Source organism: Danio rerio, chromosome 25 (assembly GCF_049306965.1).
Source record: "Danio rerio strain Tuebingen ecotype United States chromosome 25, GRCz12tu, whole genome shotgun sequence".
NCBI classification, from domain to species: domain Eukaryota; kingdom Metazoa; phylum Chordata; class Actinopteri; order Cypriniformes; family Danionidae; genus Danio; species Danio rerio.
The window spans coordinates 8,026,162-8,047,900 of record NC_133200.1 but is presented as its reverse complement, the minus strand read 5'-3'; the positions used below and the strand labels follow the sequence as shown (position 1 = coordinate 8,047,900).

Genomic DNA, 21,739 nt, shown 5'->3' with positions numbered 1-21,739 from the left:
CCCGCGACCCCTTGGTGGGTCCCGACCCCCACTTTGAGAACCACTGTTCTACTAGCATGGTATACAAACACTAAAATCCTTCAAATTCTGAATGAAGAACATCACATTATTTCTGAAAGAAAAACCAAGTGGTCTAATTGTTCTCCTCTGGATATTATGATAATACGACCAGTACAGTAAACTAACAGTAAACCAGGTGCAATAGGCAAAATGAGCGGCCTATAAAACAGTTCCAATGTTTACAGGTCTATACATTAGATGCGCATGTCCTGACCTGTTTCTCGTCCGCAGGCAGTTTGCTCCACTCATTGCCGAGCATCCTGGTGATCTCTGGGAAAGGCACGTCGGGTCTTTCCGCCCTCAGCTGCTCGCGCCGCTCGTTCATGAAGCGCACATATCCTGTTAACGGGGCTTTGGGGGCATTACTGTCCTTCAGCGGCTTCTTCCTTCTCCTGCCTTTGGTCCAGCTGCTTCTGCGAGGTTTCTGACAAAAACATTTTTTTTTTACATATTAGGGCTGCATGATACTGCGATATTGTTGTCAAGTATTCCGATAACGTTATTCCCTACAATATAACATTTCCCTAGAAAAAGGCTATTTTTATTAGCTATGTTTTTAAATATTTTACTTATATTACGATATTAAAATATACAGTTAAAATATATTTTTCAGATCTAATTCACTAATTTTAGACCTAAGTTCACCTTTCGGGTCGCTCCAGCCAATAGCAGAACAGCAACTACTAGGGAGGCGATGATAAAGATAGTAAGGCCCCATCTGATTGGTCAAATTTAGATAATCAACTAATGGATAAAGTTCACATGTCTGCGATACATATACTATTATCACAATAATGTACATCTTGCGATATATTGCTGCACAATACTGTGAAAATATACGATATTGTTGTCGAGAATTGCGGTAACAATATTTCTTAGAATATAACATACCCCTTTTTATTAGGTATGTTTTTAAATGTTTGATATATGTAATGATATTAAAATAAGCAGCTAAAATATATATTTTCAGATCTAATTCACGAATTTCAGATCTAAGTTCACCTTTTGAGTCGCTCCAGCCAATAGCAGAACAGCAACTACTAGGGAGGCGGGGATAAAGATAGTAAGGATCGGAACATCCGATTGGTCAAATTTAGATAAACAACCAATAGATAAATATCACACGTGTGATACCAGCCTGATCTCATGAGGAAACAGAAGTATTTTACGTTTTTTCAGTTTAGTGGCTAATTCGTACAAATTTGTACGAGTTCAGTCGTACAAAAATGTACGATTTTAAAAAGTAGGTGTGGCACCCAACTTCACCCCTAACCCCAACCGTCACTGGGTAATGAGCAAATTGTACGAGCAAATTGTACGAATTAGATCATACGAATTAGATCATACGATCATACAAATTAGCCATTAATCAAAAAGTTATGAATTGCCGTGAAAATGCTTGGTGATACATATACTATTATCACGATAATGAACAATGCTATTTTTATTAGTTATGTTTTCAATTATTTTATATATTTAATGAACATATTAAAATAAACAGCTAAAATATGTTGCTCAGATCTAATTCACTAATTTCATATCTTAAGTTCACCTTTTGGGTCGCTCCAGCCAATAGCAGAACAGCAACTACTGGGAAGGCGAGGATAAAGATAGTAAGGCCTCATCTGATTGGTCAAATGTAGATAATCAATCAATAGATAAATATCACACGTCTGCGATACATATACTATTATCGTGATATCGATAATTTTGTGATATATTGCTGCACGATACTGGGACAATATGCAATATTGTTGTTGAGATTGCGATGACAATATTTCTTACATAACCATTGAATGTTACAGAACATTCCTTCATTCATTTTATTGTCGGCTTAGTATTAATAGTATTAATTAAGTTTATTAATCCAGGGTCGCCACAGCGGAATGAACCGAAAACTTATCCAGCAAGTTTTTACGCAGCGGATGCCCTTCCAGCCGCAACCCATCTCTGGGAAACATCCACACACGCACTCATACACTACGGACAATTTTGCCTACCCAATTCACCTGTACCACATGTCTTTGGACTGTGGGGGAAACCGGAGCACCCGGAGGAAACCCACACAAAGGCAGAGATAACATGCAAACTCCAAACAGAAACGCCAACTGAGCCGAGGTTCGACCCAGTGACCTTCTTGCTGTGAGGCGACAAGCACTACCTACTGCGCCACTGCCTCGCCACAACAGAACGTTGTCCTTTTTATTTGCTATGTTTTCTAATACTTCAGTTATGCAATTATATTAAAATAAACAGATAAAAGATATTATTTGGATCTGATTAATTCTAATTTAGAAAAAAAAAACAGAGTCTAGGTGCAAACATGTAGTCTTTAAAACAATATGAATGAGTGAAAACCTCAGCAGATATTCTGATATTCTGCCCTTAAAATCTTCCCATTAGTGTTTATTTTCAGTTCACTTTGAGTCGCTCCAGCCAATAGCAAAACAGCAACTATTACATTTTTCGTTTTGAACCACTCCAACAGTTTGTCCCTAAAGGATTTGGCAACAGTACAACAGTAAAAAAAAAAAAAAAAGAAAAAAAGAAAAGAAAAAATGTTTCTGAGATTCTTTCAATCTTTCAAGCATAAAGTACATATATTACTTTCCAAATTAAATCACATTCAAAGAAATTGTCATTAATTGTTTTGAAATGCACTTCTTTCATTTAGGTAGCAAGGGAAATGCCAGGTATCTAGTTCTAACTTTAATAGTATCAGCTTTAGAAAATCTCTGAGATAAAACCTTTCTTTTGACAAGAAGAGATCAATATTCTTTTGTAATTATTAGTCATCTTAAGACCTTGTTATGACATTAAATATAGTTTACCCAAAAATATAAAAATCTGCAATCAATTTAACAACCTTTACTTGTTCCAGTTTCTTTCTTCTGTTGAACACAAAAGAAGATATTTTGAAGAAAGCTGAAAACACCTAACCATTGACTTCCATAGTATTATCTTTCTCCTACTATGAAAGTAATTAATTACAGATTTTCAGCATTCTTCAAAATAAAGGTTTAAAACCACTTATTTGACCACTTAAAATTAAATAGTCTGTCAGTTTTATTTTTGGGTGAACTATCCCTTAAAAGGTGTATTAATTAAACATGTTGTGAACTCATGTACTGATAACGTATAATTGATGATAGCTTTAATTAATCATATTAAATGTAATAACATTACAAGCCTGATTTATGTACATGCCTCAGTTACAAAACTTTAAGTAGACCCTTCCTAAAAATAAATGGAAGAATAAATTAGTATTAAATTATCAAATAATGATTATGGCTCACATATGACGATTTAAAGTGGTTGAATTAAGTTAATACTGAAGTTAGAAGAGTTTACTTAAAGCTGCGCACATTCTCCTGCCAAAGACATCTCAGCGTAAAAAGTGGCGTATGCATATATCCATTCCCATTATGTGCGCAAGTCAAGTTTATAAACAAGACCGCTGACGATCTGCTCACCTCATCTCCGTTCCGCTGGCTGCTGTTGTCAGTATTGGCTCCCGGTGACCCGCTCTGCTCCTCCATGACCTCTGACCTTTAGTGTCACATAAATAGCAGTGATGATAAAAGTGAAAACGACTGCACTCGGCATTTACAGATAATTTAGTGACATCACGACCAGTGTTTGGGCTAATTGTATTACAAAAAGTATGAATTATATGTATATCTATATCTATATATATATACACACACACACACACACACACACACACACACACATATATATATATATATATATATATATATATATATATATATATATATATATATATATATATATATACACACACACACACACACACACACACACACACACACACACACATACATACATATATATATACATATATATAAACATATATATATATATATATATATATACACACACACACACACACACACACACACACACACACACACACACACACACACACACACACACACATATATATATATATATATATATATATATATATACACACACACACACACACACACACACACACACACACAYATATATATATATATATATATATATATATATATATATAYACACACACACACACACACACACACACACACACACACACACACACACACACACACACACACACACATATATATATATATATATATATATATATATATATATATATATATATATATATATATATTTTTTTTTTTTTAATCTTATATTGCCAAACAGAAAAGTCAAATCAAAACATGTATAAATGTTTTTTAATTAATAAATAATCACCAGCTGATATTTATATAAATATATATATATATATAACCTTAAATATGAACAATAAATTGTACAAAAGAAAAATGTCATTAGATATTATTTTAACATTACTGACAAAATGTTATAACATTTTTGTAAATAATAAGCTAGATAGCTGTATTTTTTTTACAGTCTATAATAATTCTACAGCATTAAATATCTTTACATTTTAATAATTCAATACAAATATACATTATATATAATATACAGTAAGTATATGTGTATATATATTAAGCATAACAATCACGCACATAGAGTATTTATAAAAGCAACATTAATATTATAAATATTACGCACAAATATAAAAGAAAATACTCTAAATAAATAAACCACTATATTTACCAGTACCCTGAGGCCTAATTTACTTCATGCACAGGAAAGTTTAGCAACATTGCCATTATTTTACCTCATTAATACCATATTTTTTTCCATAAACAGTAAAATATCGCTGTATAACTGTACAGCAATAAACATATTTCTATTTTAATATCTAAATTGTGAAAAGAAATACAGTATATATAATATACAGTGTGTGTAACGTTATATCGTAAGTATAACAATCATGCACATTCAGTATTTATAAAAACAACATCAATATTATCACGCACAAGTACACAAAAAATACTTTAAATGAATAAACCACAAAATATACCATTCTGGAATGTGGTTTACTTCATGAACATGGACGTTTAGCAGCATTGCCATTATTTTACCTCATTAACACCATATTTTTCGTAAACAATGAAATATATCGCTGTATAACTGTACAGCAATTAATATCTTTACATTTTAATAACTCAATATATAATATACAGTATGTGTATTGTAAGTATAACCATTCAAGACATACAGTATTTATAAAAACAACCTTCAAATCATAAATGTTGTGCACAAATATATTCAAAAATACTGTAAATGAGTAAGCCACTATATTTAGAGGTATTCTGAAATGTAAATTACTTCATGAACATGGAAGTTTAGCAACATTGCCATCATTTTACCTCACTAACATCAGATTTTTTCGTAAACAATAAAATATATAGCTGTATAACTGTACAGCAATTGATATCATTACATTTTAAGAACTCAAATATCAAAACGATGAGTTATATATAATATACAGTATGTGCATAAGTATAACAATCATACACATACAGTATTCATAAAAGCAAAATTATTATCATAAATATTGTGCACACGCCACAAATATATTCAAAAATACTCTGAATGAGTAAGCCGCTATATTTACAGGTGCTCTGGAGTGTAATTTACTTCATGAACATGGAAGTTTAGCAACATTGCCATTATTTCACCTCACTAATACCATATGCTTTCGTAAATAATAATATATATAGCTGCATAATTGTATGGCAATTAATATCTTTACATTTTAATAACTCAATTGATAAATGATACAATTTATATATATATATATATATATATATATATATATATATATATATATATATATATATATATATATATATATATATGCAGTATCTGTAACGTTATATAGTAAGTATAACAATCATACACATACAGTATTTACAAAAACAACATTAATATCATAAACACTGTGTACAAATATCCAAGAAAATACTCTAAATGAGTAAAGCACTATATTTACCAGTACTCTGAGGCCTAATTTACTTCATGCACAGGAAAGTTAAGCAACATTGCCATTATTTTACCTCACTAATAACTTTTTTTCATAAACAATAAAATGTAGCTTTATAACTATAAAATGTAGCTTTAAAATGTAGCTAATATAAACATATTTATATTTTAATAGCTGAATTGTAAATAAATATACAGTATATTTAATATAAAGTGTGTGTAACGATGTATAGTAAGTATAACAATCACGCACACACAGTATTTATGAAAACAACATTAATATCATAAACATCGAGCATAAACATACACACAAAATACTCTAAATGAGTAAACCACTATATTTACCAGAATTCTGGAGTCTAATGTACTTTATAAAAAGAAAGGTTTAGCAACATTTTCATTATTTTACCTCTCTGACACCATACTGCTCCTGTAACTTACGTTTATAGGACTGATGAAGATTGTGGAGACTACATTAATAATAATCCATCAGACGTATAAGAATCATCCTGAACTTGACAGATATGAATAATCTCACCTGTCTTTAGCTCTGAAGCTGCAATTGGGCGCAAAACTGCGCCTTTAGTGTATTTTTCCACGCTTTTTTCCCAAAGATTTTGGAGAGAAAAATAATACGATTCACAACAATGCAGGGAGCCGGCTGACGTCATCACGCGGCGACAGGAAGCAGGATGCACGATTCCGTCACGCGCTCCTGCTAGATCCCGAGATTTCTTTTCATCTTCATCACTGTCTTCATCCTCATCTGTGAAGTGCGTTGTTGTGCTCTTGTTTTCTGAAACGATGCAGCGCTATTAGAATATAAGGCGGTTTAATCATAGACTGGATAACGGGCTCAATAATAGAGCTTTGCTGCTCTCCGCTGGGCAACAGCTGCCATTGCAAAACCCGGAGGCAGAACATGCGAACTCCACACAGAAATGCCAACTGACCTAGCTAGGACTCAGCAAGAGGTGTGAGGTGACAGTGCTTAAAAATAAGTAATAACAATGCACAACATGATAATGAAATGCTCATATTTAAAAATAAACTAATAAAAATATAAATTAATAATAAATATATGTAATTATTTCATAATTAATATTTATCATTAAAAATCAAGTAACATTACATTTATGTTAAACCAAAAATCAAACAAAATGTAATTAAAATACATAAATATAGATTTTTAGTTTACATTTTAAAATGAGAATAATGTTTTAAAAACAATAATATGAGAATATTTAAAAAACAATAAGATATATAAAATAATAATAAATACATGTAATTATTTCATTTAATAATAAATAAGAGGATGTTAGTTTATGTAATAAATTACCAATAAATAAATAATATGTAATATTTATTATAACAATAATCATCATTACATTTAAATTAAGCAAAAAATCTAATAAAACGTACATTTTATTTATAATAAATTATTCTACAAATAAAATAGTACAAATATTTGATGACAACTATTTATTGTATTAATGTTCAAATAAATTTAAATGTAAAATTATAACTAAAACAAGAACAGGAAATATTAAATACAATTATTAAACAAGCTGAAGAAGAAAATAATGAATATTTAGCAATATTTACAGTAAATGTATAAATATTGTACAAATAAAAAAGAAAGTATTTAATGTGCAAAAAAATCATATTAAAACGAAAAACACTTTTGTACTATTACTGTACAAAGTGTACTATATATTATTACATAATAGTAATAATAATGCAATATTTTATCAATGTAACTGAATGTGAAGTCATATTTTATAATAAATAAAAAATAATAAGAAGAATGCATTAATTTTCCAGATGTATTTGAATAAAATAATAATATTAATAATAATAATCTTAAAATAAATGTATTAAGCAATTAACTAATAAATACAATTGTAAAAACACTAACAGTGAAATACATAAAAATCCAAATAAAATAAAATCATATTCTATTTAAGAACAACAACAATTGTCCACTATAATAAGAGAAATGATTAATGATAAAATAAATTTACAATACGATATTTCTTTAACTACAACCACCATCAATACATATATTTAGACTTATTTTGAAAGGGCAAAATGGAAATGTGCCGATGATTTTCTGCAGGCGTCTGTTAGTTTACAGATGCTTTCGACACTTACCTTCCTCACAGCGACTCTGAAGTGCTGAGGGAAAGTGTGAATTACAGGCTGAAGACCATCCATGTTTCCATAAACACTTTCCATTGTGTCAGGAAGAATTAGTGACGGTAAGAGAAAGTGCTGAAGGCTGTAATTAATCCAGGTTTCCTGATATCAGAGCGACAGGCGGGCTCTCTCGGGCCTCGGGACCTCAGAAATCTCAAGATCATTTCATGAAGTTAATGAGGCGACCCTTCGCCCGGAGGAGGCCAGCGCTTTATTGTTTACTGCTTTTTGGGAAGAGTAAAAGAAGCTGCGTTTATAGCCAGAGTTCTGCAGTGGTTTTTATTCAGTAGTCAATCGCTAGCACGAAGGATTTTTAGGTCGTTTAAAAAATCGTATAATATAAGCATTATAAAAACTGTTAAATATTACGACTACTAATAGTTTTAATATGTTTATATTAGTAGTATAAATGTTTAATATTATTTTTTTAATGTGTATTTTTCTATTAGCATTTGAAGTAATATTTAATATTAGTTTTTATTATGTTTATATTATTAATAATAAATATTACTACTACAACTAATAAACCCACACTAATACAGGGAGAACATGCAAACTCCACACAGAAATGCCAACTAACCCAGCTGGGGCTTGAACCAGCGACCTTCTTGCTGTGAGGCGATAGTGCTACCCACTGCGCCACTGTGATGCCAATAATAGGTTTACATTATTATTATTATTATTATTATTATTATTACTATTATTATTATTATTAGTAGTAGTAGTAATATTTAATATTGGTTTTTAATATGTTTATATTAGTAGAAGTTGAAATGTTTAATATTATTTTTATTTATATTTAAATGTTTATTTTAATAATATAAAATATTACTACTACTAATAATAATTAAATATGATAAAATTAATATTAAATAATACTACTAATATTATAAACATAATAAAACTATTAGTAGTAGGAGTAATATTTAATATTAGTTTTAATATAATTACACTATTTTTATTAGTAGTAATATTTAATATTAGTTTTAATATATTTATATTATTATTATCAATAATATTATTATTATTGGTTGCAGCATTAATATTTTATATTGGTTTTTATTATTATTATTATATTATTTATATTAAATAATACTACTAGATTTCCCAGTGTTGGATTGTGACTGGAAGGGCATCCGCTCTGTAAAACATATGCTGGATAAGTTGGTGGTTCATTCTGCTGGGGCGACACCTGATTAATAAAGGGACTAAGCCTAAAAGAAAATGAAAAACTGAATATAGATATTAAAACTAATATTAGGTATTACCACTGCTACTAATAGTTTTTATTATGTTTATATTCATATTATTAGTAGTGATATTAATATTTAATTAAAAAATATATAAACATCATAAAAACTAATATTAAATATTACTTCTACTACTAGAAAAAATAATATAAAGATATTAAAACTAATGTAAAATAATACCATTACAACAAATAGTTTTTATTTTGTTTCTATAATTAATTTTAGTAGTAATAGTAATATTTAATATTAATTACTATAAACATAATTAAAAAAAAACTAATATTAAATGTTACTTCTAATACTACTACTAATCATTTTTATTATGTTAACATTATTGTTAGTAATACTATTTAATATTAGTTTTTAATATGCTTATATTATTCATTTTAAATATTACTACTACTAAATATATAATCCTAATAGAAACTAAACTAATATTAAATGGAATTAGTATTATTAATATTACATTGATAATTATATCAAAATAGAAATCGAAATACAATAACACTCTCTCTCTCTCTCTCTCTCTCTCTCTCTCTCTCTATATATATATATATATATAAATAATGTAATGAAATGAAATAGTTGCAACAGCAACACTATAAAATGAATATTAAAAACAATAAGACCAATCATTAAAATATAATATTATCAGCAACAAAAAGAATTATGATGAAATAAACAATTAAATAGAGGTCACATTTTCACATAATGAAATAAAGATGATGGAAATTACATGACAAAAATAAAAATAATAATAAAAATATAATATATTATTAATATAATTTGTATTAAAATTTATTCAAAATATTGATCAAAACAGTAAATAATTGTAATAAAATTGAACAAAATAAAATTATATATAAATGATTTAAATCTTAAATTAAGCCCAATAGTGTTTCAAATAATAACAACATTCGATTAATATTCTAATAAAATGAAACAAAATCAATGAATCCAATAGTTATAAAAAGTATTATAAAAACAAAATGGAGATCATAAATAATAATACAAATGTGTAAATAAATGAAAAAATAAATAAACATTTTTAAAAATGAATATTGAATAAAATAATATATAACTGCAAAACTATTTAGTTATTCAACCTCTGTGAATAGTTAAAAATATTACATTTAAAAAGATTTGACGAAACATAATCATAAATAAAACATAATAAAAACGTCAGGCAGTCCTAACTAGGCATGATATAGCTGACAGTAGTTTATTTGATATATTTTGTGAGAAGATTTGTACTTATATACAGTATTTTTGGTCTTTCTTTGGGTCATGAGCAATAACTAAAAAAAATATGGATGACGCGACAGCACCATCATGAGTCATGACCCCGGAGTGCAGAACATGAGTGATCTGTAGGGGCCAGTAGTGAGCCGTTTGACGAACAACCCCATGATGCTGCTGTGTGGAAAATAAATCACTTTATCGATCAGCTACAGCAATTTCACGAGTTATCAGCATTCACAGTCATTAATCCGAGCCGTGCTGATAATAACTTGTTCAGGTGTCACAGAAGTTTCACACAATACTATACATTTTATATGGTTTGATTATGATATTTAGCTTAGCAACTCGCAGCGGATCAGTTTCACAGATTGTGAGTTTCTCTTCACGAGACGGACTGAATTATTCGCCAGATGATGAACTCTCCAGCTTTTCACGACGCTAAACTCTTTAAAAACTGATCAAATCACAGAAAAATAAAACACTGTTCACGTATTTTACTTTTTTTCACTTTGTAGACAACGAATACGACAAAACGAGCATTTAAAATCCGTTAATCTGTCTTGTCAACAGACTGAGGCGAGGAGATCAGTAATATGGCAAGCCGTATTAACATTAGCTGCGTCCCAAATGGCACACTATGCACTCATGCACTATGTACTTATGCACTTACACACTCAACAGGGTAGTATATGTATGTAGTGTCGTCCCAAATTGCACAGTAATGTTTTTTTACTAAGCGGAAATTCAAACCGTTTCCCTGACGATGTTTGACGGTTGCCAAATCATTGAAGTAAACGACTAATAATCAAATAATACCTGCTGTGAGTATTGCCGCATTCACCATCGGGAGGCTCTATAATCACTCTTGTAGAAGAATTTTGCTTTCACCATCCAAAATAAATAAAAGTATTCAACATGTGCGTCCGATAGCTCCGCCCCTTCCGCTACGTAAGCAAACCTGCGGTCGTTGAGTGCGTGAAGTGTCCATCGTTACACACTTCACTTTACCGGCTGAATAAGTGCATCATCCGGGTAATTAAAGTGCACTTATTATTTTTAGAGTTTTCAGTGTGAATGCACTACTTACACTATTTATACTACAAAATGGCGTAGAATAGTGCATAAGTATGCGATTTGGGACGCAGCTACATATTATAAACCGTAGCCTATTAGCTTTAATTTTTCACTATAAAGGCCTATTTTTAAGATAGCCTATCTTATTGTGATTTAATCAGACATGTTCCTAGATCAACTATTCAAATCAGCCAATTATATTAAAGGGACAAGTTTAATATTTGGACTTAATACTTAAAAGAAATATGGCAAGCCGCATTGACATTTAATATAAACTTTCGCCTACTAGTGTCTATGTTCACTTTCTATTTTTAAGATAGCCTTTTGTGATTTAATCAGACATGTTCCTCAACAATTCCAAACAGCCAATCATAATAAAGGAACAAGTTCAGTATTTAAGCATACTTAATGCTGAGGTCACACCAGATAAATCATGCTATTCGAGCCTAAATAGCCGCGTGAACATTTGAGTTTACTCGCTTCATTCGCGCGTCAAATTCACTTCAGAACAGAAACGGATTCGTGTGTTGGGCCAGGGCTTCTGTCTGCCCGAAGACTCTAGCTTCATAGCTAAATGGCTAACATGGATTTTATGAAGAAAATAACAGTGTTTATGTGTTTTATGAAGACTGAAAAACAGCGTCGATATGTTTAGGGTCGTGTCTGAGTCCACTACATCCTTTCAGAGGTGCATCCAGCTCTGTGAGCTCATAAACTCCTCCAGAATCTGAACCTGGATGACGGAGGCTTTCAGCGGTCGCGCATTTGCATTGAATTAACATGTAAATCACTCGCGCTTGACGCGCGTTCCACGTCTGGTGTGAATGCAGCATTACACTTAAAAGAAATATGGCAAGCCGTATTAACATTTATTATAAACCGTAGCCTACTAGCGTCTATCATTACTTTATATTTTTAGTACATCTTAGTTTGATTTAACCAGACATGTTCCTGGATCAACAATTCTGATGGCTACTTACAGCAGGATAACACGCCATGTGATAAAGTGAGAATCATCTCAGACTGGTTCTTTAACATGACAATCAGTTCACTGTACTCAAATGGCCTCCACAGTCACCAGATTTCAATCCAGTAGAGCTCCTTTGGGATGTGATGGAATGGGAGATTCGCATCATGGATGTGCAGCCGACAAATCTGCAGCAACTGTGTGATGCTATCATGTCAACATGGAGCAAAATCTCTGAGGAATATTTCCAGTACCTTGTTGAATCTATGCCACAAAGGATTAAGGCAGTTCTGAAGGCAAATGGGAGTCCAACCCGGTACAGGTAAGGTGTACCTAATAAAGTGGCCGGTGAGTGTACAGTGGGTTCTGTTGTTGCATTGTGTTTTAGGGGAATTATTCATTAATAGTGCTTATTATAATCCAGTAGTTGTGTGGGTATTTTGTGTTAGTCAGATGAGGTGTAGGGAAGCAGAAGTGGGTCAGAACCTCTCTCTGAACGTCTCTGTGTGACGTGTGAATCTCTCTTTAACCGTGTTCACGACAGCTCTTTGACAGCAGTTTGAGTCTCACGGTTCACGCTGAGCCCAAAGCTTCCGTCTGCCTCTGTTTAATGTCTGTTTCACCCTATAAAAGAAGCGCAGTAAATACATTAACCTTGAAGTCGAGAAATAGAAAAACATAGAGGAAGCCTGTGGTCGCTGATTGATTTTGAACAAATATATTTATATTTTTTTATATTTATTGGTTGCACTTTTCTGATGGGAATCTCCTGTTTCGGCACATTCAAAGGTCAAAACGCTTAATCTGATTTACACTACGCGGCTGTTGAATGCTTGATTCTGATTGGCTGTTAAGGTGTGCAGTTATTTTCAGATAAACACACAGCTGAAGTAGATCCAAGCCGGTTTTGACTGCATTACAGTTCCCTACGCTAAATGATTTCAGCATTTCAGCAGCACTTCAGCATTTATTTAATGTGTTTCTCATGATTTTTATTTTGTTTCTTTTTGATAAACTCTAATTTTGGTTCTTGCAACACATTTCAAAAATAGTTGGAACAGTAAAGCATTTACAACTTTGTCATGTTGCCATTCCTTTACACAACACTTTTTTCACAAGACATTTAGGGACTGAAGACACCAAATGATGAAGTGTTTCATGTAATTTTGCCCCATTCCTCCTGCAAACAACTATTTAGATGGGCAACATTCTCTATTGGAGACAGGTCGGGACTGAGGGCAGGCCAGTCAAGTAGGCTTGTCTAAGGCCCCGTTTACACTAGTGCGTTTTAGTTTTAAAACGGCGTTTTAGAATGAAAACGATCCGCGTCCACACTAGCGTTTCTAAACAGCTCTCCGTCCACACCAAAATGACTGAAACGCACATCACGTGACCACACACACACTCTCGGGCAAGCGCTGCAGCCTACCAAACCTGATGAGAGCTGTGCTAGTTGGAGTGTTCATCAAGGATCTCCCGCTGGATCTAATCTCACTATATTTGCTAAACGTTATATTCAATTCATCTTGTTGTCTATATCAAAGCACATATTCCTCGACTTAAATTAATCATAATAATAAATGTTAAATATTAATAATAAATAATAAATTAATAATTAATCTAACCACGTACATTCTGTATATTGAGTAATTGCTTTCCTATATTTCCAATAATGTATATACTTATTGTATGTTATACTTTTATAATGGCCATAGTTGATTATTAAAACTGATATTCAGAAAAAGAGAGCGTTTGTTTCGTATTTTCAATGAAAATGAAAGGAGGCAGTGATGTTATAGGCTCCGTTTTGTTATAAATATGCATGCACAAAGTGAAGATGATGCTCATATATGCTGCACAACGCCTCAACATTTCTACTGTCTGTTAAGGTGTTAATATCAAAATGAAAATAGCAGTTCCTTCATGTTTTTCATTTTATTATTAAGAAAGTGAAACGATGTAGCCAGGATGATGTGAATAAGGTTATACAGTACTCTGTTCCCTTTGAAAATTTACCCGACATGTTCTCGGGAGTCTGTTTTCCATATCAAAATGCGAAGTCTGAACTTTCAAGGAGAGGATGCAGAACTTTAACTGTGTCTAGGCTACTTAATATTGATGAAAAGCCCCAATCAGAGAGGCGAATGTCTGCAGCCCCGCCTCCGATTTCAGATGTCTCCGTTTTCCCCCATCCACACTGAGACGGACTGTTACGGCCCAAACTCAAAACTGGCTCGAATAACAAAAACATTCAACGTTTGAGCCGAACATGTGGAAGACACAGACGTTTAAATGGTTAAATTGACGTTCCGTCAATATGTTTAATTTTCCATAAATCATAAGTTTTCAAAAGAGACAAAACATTAACAAAAATCAAGTAGACAGGTAGGGCAGCTAAGGTAAACAGGTCTCTGACTAAACTGTTTTAAATGGACAGATCTTACCTAAACTCCCGTGAAAAGAAATAAAAAATAGGTGAGTCTTCCGGGCCACTGCTTACCTTCGCTAAACTAAATAAATAACAAAACGTGACTATGAAAAATAAACCCCTACCTGCTACAAAGCAAAGTATCAAAATAAACAAACTAGTTAACACATTACGAACTACGAATCAAAAGATTAACAGGAACAAAACACTAAATGGAGCGGCATCTAGATGAATGATCGCCGGGCTTGCGGAGCACCTGAGCGCAAGCCACCACCGAGCTGAGGGAGGGCGAGAGACTGCAAGATAGAGAGAGAGACAGAGACGCCATTGCTGTCAGCCTTATATAGTGGGAATCCCCAGTGACGTCACGGGCATCATCCAATCCTGGTTAAGCCGGGTGAAACACTCCTCCTAGAACTCGATCGCAAGCACAAACCGGCAATAAATAAATAGATTAAATAACACAGACCCACGTAACACAGACGTTTTCAAAACGCTCCGTTTTCGGCACTCGAAAACTTCGGCGTAGTGTGGACAGATGGAGTAACTGTAGCAAAACTTAAGCGTTTTCAAACTAAAATGCATTAGTGTAAACGGGGCCTAAATAAGTTGGGCTGCAGATGTAAATTCATGTTTATTATAAAAAAGTTAAATGTTTGGATTAAAAATAACCATTTCAAGAGTTCACACTTAGCTGATGATTAATTATAAAGCTTATTTGGCATGCTGTTCCGGGAGAGAACCCTGAGCTCATAAGATCCTCGAGCCCAGGGCTCCCTCTTGTTTGCAGGGTGAGAGGGGAGTTATCTAGGTAGATCTCGTTTCTATTGTATTTGATATGAAAATATATCAATATTTAGCAATAAACAAATTCGTATAGAAATGCACAAAACATAAATAACAAATACTACTTTGCATTTATTAACGTTATAACAGAATGTAATTAAGGTCTACATTAATATATAAAACACAAACAACCATGGTTTCAGTTAATTAAACAATAAATATGAGGTAAACGTTGGTGGTTTTCTGCTAATTTCTCCAGGTGACTGTAAGAGATGGATGCTATTTTGACAAAATGTTGCCATTAAAACAACTCTCTTATCAAACTTGAAAGTTAAAGAGATAGTTTACTCCAAAATGAAAATTCTGTCATCATTTACTTGCCCTTCGCTACTTTAAAACCTATTAGAGTTTCTTATTTCAGATAAATACAAAAGAAGATAGTTTGAAGAATGCTTTAGCTGACACCCATTGACTTTCATTAACCGTAAATTGAAAATGACCTCATCATTTATCCTCCCTCATGTGATTTTAAACCTTTATTTTCTCCTGTAGTACACACAAGAAGATATTTTGAAGAATGCTGTAGCTGGCACCGATTGGCTTCAATAAACCAAAAATAAAAATTACGTCATTTATTCTCCCTCATGTGATTTGAAACCTTTATAATGAGTTAATTTTTTTTCTGTTAAACATAAAAGAAGATATTTTGAAGAATGTTGTAGCTGGCTCTCGTTGACCATGATCGTAATTTGTTTACCTATGAAGGTTAATTAGTGCCAGCGTTCTTCAAAAGATCTTCTTTTGTGTTCAACAGAAAAAAATACCTCATTATTAATTTAAATTGTTTTTGGGTGATCCATTGCTTTAACAAACAATAAGAACATTTTTCATTTCCTAATCCTCTATTACGTCGTTAATAGGATAGTTCACCCAAAGATGGAAACTCTGTTATCATTTACTCGCCCTTTACTTCTTCAAAACCTAGAGTTTCTTATTTCAGTTAAACACAAAAGAAGATGTTTTGAAGTATGCTGTAGCTGTCACCCGTTGACTTTGATAAACAAAAAAAATAAAATTACCTCATTTATTTTCCCTCATGTGATTTTAAACCTTGAGCAATGAGCTATTTTCTTCTGTTGTTTACAAAAGAAGATAATTTGAAGAATGCTGTAGCTGTCACCCATTAACTTAAACTAAACAATGAAAATGATCTCTTTTATTCTCCCTCATGTCATTTTAAACCTTTATCATGAGTTTTTCTTTTCAACTCAAAAAATGCATTTTGTAGAATGCTGTAGCTGTCACCCATTGACTTTAATAAACCAAAAAAATTTAAATTATCTAACTTATCTTCCCTTATATGATTTAAATCTTTACAATGAGCTATTTTCTTCTGTTGAACACAAAAGAAGATATTTTGAAGAATGCTGTAGCTGTTACCCATTGACTTAAATAAAACAAAAAATAAAAATTACCCCATTCATCCTCCCTCATGCGATTTTAAATCTTTAGAATGAGCTATTTTCCTTTAGTTGAGGACAAAAGAAGATATTTTGAAGAATGCTGTAGCTGGCACCCATTGACTTCCATAAACCAAAAAATTAAAATGACCTAATTTATCCTCCCTCATGTGATTTTAAATCTTTAGAATGAGCCATTTTCCTTTAGTTGAACACAAAAGAAGATATTTTGAAGAATGCTGTAGCTGGCACCAATTGACTTAAATAAAACAAAAAATAAAAATTACCCATTTATCCTCCCTCATGCGATTTTAAATCTTTAGAATGAGCTATTTTCCTTTAGTTGAGGACAAAAGAAGATATTTTGAAGAATGCTGTAGCTGGCACCCATTGACTTCCATAAACCAAAAAATAAAAATGACCTCAGTTATCCTCACTTATGTGATTTTAAATCTTTAGAATGAGCCATTTTCCTTTAGTTGAACACAAAAGAAGATATTTTGAAGAATGCTATAGCTGGCACCTTGAATGCTGTAGATGTCCCCCACTGACTTCAATAAACCAAAAATGAAAATTAGGTCATTTGTTCTTTCTTATGTGATTTTAAACCTTTATCATGAGTTTTTTTTCTTTCTGTTGAACACAAAAGAAGATATTATGAAGAATGTTGTAGCTGGCACCCATTGACTTCAATAGTAGTTGAACAATTAGCCTGCTATGGAAATCAATTAGTTCCAGCATTCTTTAAAATTTCTTCTTTAGTGTTCAACAGAAGAAAATAACTTCAATAACTTAATAATTTCCATTTTTTGGGGGGGTTAACCATCGCTTTAACAAACAATTTATGTGCATTTTTCATTTGCTAAGCCTCCATTGTTTGCCTTTTATTCCACTAAAACAACAAATTCTACACGTCCAATCCAACATTTCACATACAAGTGTGTACAATAAACTCCACCTGATGCAATTGATCCCATTTTCATGACAATAAACCACAAATCAAAGTCCCTATTGACATTATACAGCCAATTCAGATGGTTTCATCATCAGTATGACATATGAAGATGATATAGTGGACAGCGTGACAGGCGGAGTTGAAAATGTCAGAAAGGTTAATGTTTCTTAAAGGACACAGGCATCCGTCAACATATCCCTTCATGTTCTTCATATGAACCGTACAGTAATGTGTACAGTAAGATGCTCTTGTAATCTTTAATGAGCTCTCAAACTAAAATAAAAACATCACATGTAATCTTTTTAATCTCATGCCTGAACATGTTTTGCAGCAAAGTGGACGCGCTGTTGAAAAAGAGGAACTTTATTTACTATGACACATCATTGTAATTAACGCAGGACGCGGAAGGAAAGGTGCTCGCTAATTAAATCTTAACATTTAAGCACTCGCAGTCTGTTTGCTTTGTTGGAAACAAGGGAAAAACATTAAAACGTCTGAAGCAATGCTGAAACTGATTAATGTTGTCATGGTGGAGGGGGATGAGCACAGGAAGAACACAACACGTATGGTTTTTGCGTGTCTCGTGATGTTGTGTACTGGGATCTGAAATGATGCAGTTCTTGGAAAAGACATTCATAATTTAGGCATTTTAATCTTCTTTGAGGAAGCTCCTTTGGATGGGGGTTCGGTTAGCTCGTAGTTTTCTTGTAAGAGAAAAGCAACACTTTGATCTGTTTTAAATATACATTACATGATTGGAAATAAAAAGACATCTTAACACCAATAATACATACATGTCAACATTGGGATGAGAAAATAAAGGGATGCTCAACCCCCCATACCAAACCAAAAAGAAAAAGAAAAAAAATTATTAAATTTGAAGGTTTTACATTGTAAATAAACATTTGAAACGGTCAGTAAAATGCCTTTTTATTATTATTATTATGTACAAAGGATATAATAAACAGATAAACAAGACGTTTAGGGACTGAAGACACCAAGTGATGAAGTGTTTCGGGTGTAATTTTGTCTTCCAGCAAACAAGTCTTAAGATGAGCAACATTCTCTATTGGAAACATGTTGGGACTGCAGACAAGCCAGTCAAGTAGGCTTAACGAAGTTAGTTGGGATGCAGATGTAAATTCATGTTCATTACTATAAAAATGTTAAATGTTTGGGTTATGATTAAAATTAACCTTTGAACTTGCATAGCATTTAGATCATGTCAACCAGTAAAACAACACACGTCCTCACATCCAAGGGGTGATTGATTTTGAACAAATATATATTTATATTTTTAGATTTATTAGCTGCACATTGATGATGGGAATCTCCTGTTTCGGCACATTCAAAAGGTCAGAACGCCTAATCTGACTTATACTACCCGGCTGTTGAATGCTTGATTCTGATTGGCTGTAAAGATGTGCAGTTACTTTCATATTAACGCACGGACAAAGTAGATTCAAGCAGGTTTTGACTGCAAGAGTTTTTTTTTTCAAATAAAAGCGTATTCTAATTTTGGTTCTTGCAACACATTTAAAAAAAAAAAAAAGTTGGGACAGTAAAGCATTTACCAGTTTTTAATGTTGCCATTCCTTTTTTTTACCACACTCAAAAGATGTTTAGAGACTGAAGAGACCAAATAATGAAGTGTTTTAGGTGTGATTTTGTCTCATTCAGAGAAAAATTCTCTATCGGAGACAGGTCGGGACTGCAGACAGGCCAGTCAAGTAGGCTTAACGAAGTAAGTTGGGATGCAGATGTGAATTCATGTTCATTACTATAAAAATGTTAAATGTTTGGGTTAGGATTAAAATTAACCTTTGAACTTGCATAGTAGATCATGTCAACCAGTAAAACAACACACGTCCTCACATCCAGAGGGTGATTGATTTTGAACAAATATATATTTATATTTTTAGATTTATTAGCTGCACATTCATGATGGGAATCTCCTGTTTTGGCACATTCAAAAGGTCAAAACGCTTAATCTGACTTATACTACCCAGCTGTTGAATGCTTGATTCTGATTGGCTGTAAAGATGTGCAGTTACTTTCATATTAACGCACGGATAAAGAAGATCCAAGCAGGTTTGGACTGCAATACAGTATTTTTTAAAAATAAAAACATATTCTAATTTTGGTTCTTGCAACAAATTTAAAAATAAAATTTGGGACAGTAAAGCATTTACCAGTTTGTAATGTTGCCATTCCTTTTTTTACCACACTCAAAAGATGTTTAGAGACTGAAGAGACCAAATGATGAAGTGTTTTAGGTGTGATTTTGTCTCATTTAGAGCAAAATTCTCTATTGGAGACAGGTTGGGACTGCAGACAGGCCAGTCAAGTAGGCTTAACGAAGTAAGTTGGGATGCAGATGTAAATTCATGTTCATTACTATAAAAAATGTTAATGCTTGGGTTAGGATTAAAATTAACTTTTGAACTTACATAGTATTTAGATCATGTCAACCAGTAAAACAACACACATCCTCACACCCATGGAGTGATTGATTTTGAACAAATATATATTTACATTTTTAGATTTATTAGCTGCACATTGATGATGGGAATCTCCTGTTTCGTCACATTCAAAAGGTCAAAACGCTTATTCTGATTTACACTAAGCGGCTGTTGAATGCTTGATTCTGATTGGCTGAAAAGATGTGCAGTTACTTTCATATTAACGCACGGACAAAGTAGATCCAAGCAGGTTTTGACTGCAATACAGTTATTTTTTAAATAAAAGCGTATTCTAATTTTGGTTCTTGCAACACATTTAAAAAAAAAAAAAAGTTGGGATAGTAAAGCATTTACCAGTTTGTAATGTTGCCATTCCTTTCTTTTTTTACCACACTCAAAAGATGTTTAGAGACTGAAGAGACCAAATAATGAAGTGTTTTAGGTGTGATTTTATCTCATTCAGAGCAAAATTCTCTATCGGAGACAGGTCGGGACAGCAGACAGGCCAGTCAAGTAGGCTTAACGAAGTAAGTTGGGATGCAAGTGTTAATTCATGTTCATTACTATAAAAATGTTAAATGCTTGGGTTATTTTTAAAATTAACCTTTGAACTTGCATAGTAGATCATGTCAACCAGTAAAACAACACACGTACTCACATCCAGAGGGTGATTTGTTTTGAACAAATATATATTTATATCTCTAGATTTGTTGGCTGCACATTCATAATGAGAATCTCCTGTTTCGGCACATTCAAAAGGTCAAAACGCTTAATCTGATTTACACTACGCGGCTGTTGAATGCTTGATTCTGATTGGCTGTTAAGGTGTGCAGTTATTTTCAGATAAACACACAGCTGAAGTAGATCCAAGCAACAGTTCAACAGTCAAAAATAAAGAACTCATATGAATTACCCACTAAACTGGCAAAATGTAAAATAC

The 21,739-nt window shown here is 32.4% G+C and overlaps 1 protein-coding gene across 13 annotated transcripts in view; it reads right to left on the bottom strand.

Moving 5' to 3' along the window:
• Positions 1-21,739, bottom strand: part of hmg20a (high mobility group 20A) — a 94,965-nt gene that overhangs the window by 8,432 nt on the left and 64,794 nt on the right. For 8 of the 13 annotated variants that reach the window (XM_073941808.1, XM_073941810.1, XM_068217325.2 and 5 more), the window contains 2 exons: positions 3,534-3,609; positions 275-484 (listed from right to left, as the gene is read on the bottom strand). In XM_073941808.1, coding sequence (XP_073797909.1) covers positions 275-484; positions 3,534-3,599 — 276 coding nt within the window. In that variant the 5' untranslated portion in view covers positions 3,600-3,609. 13 annotated transcript variants of the gene reach the window in all.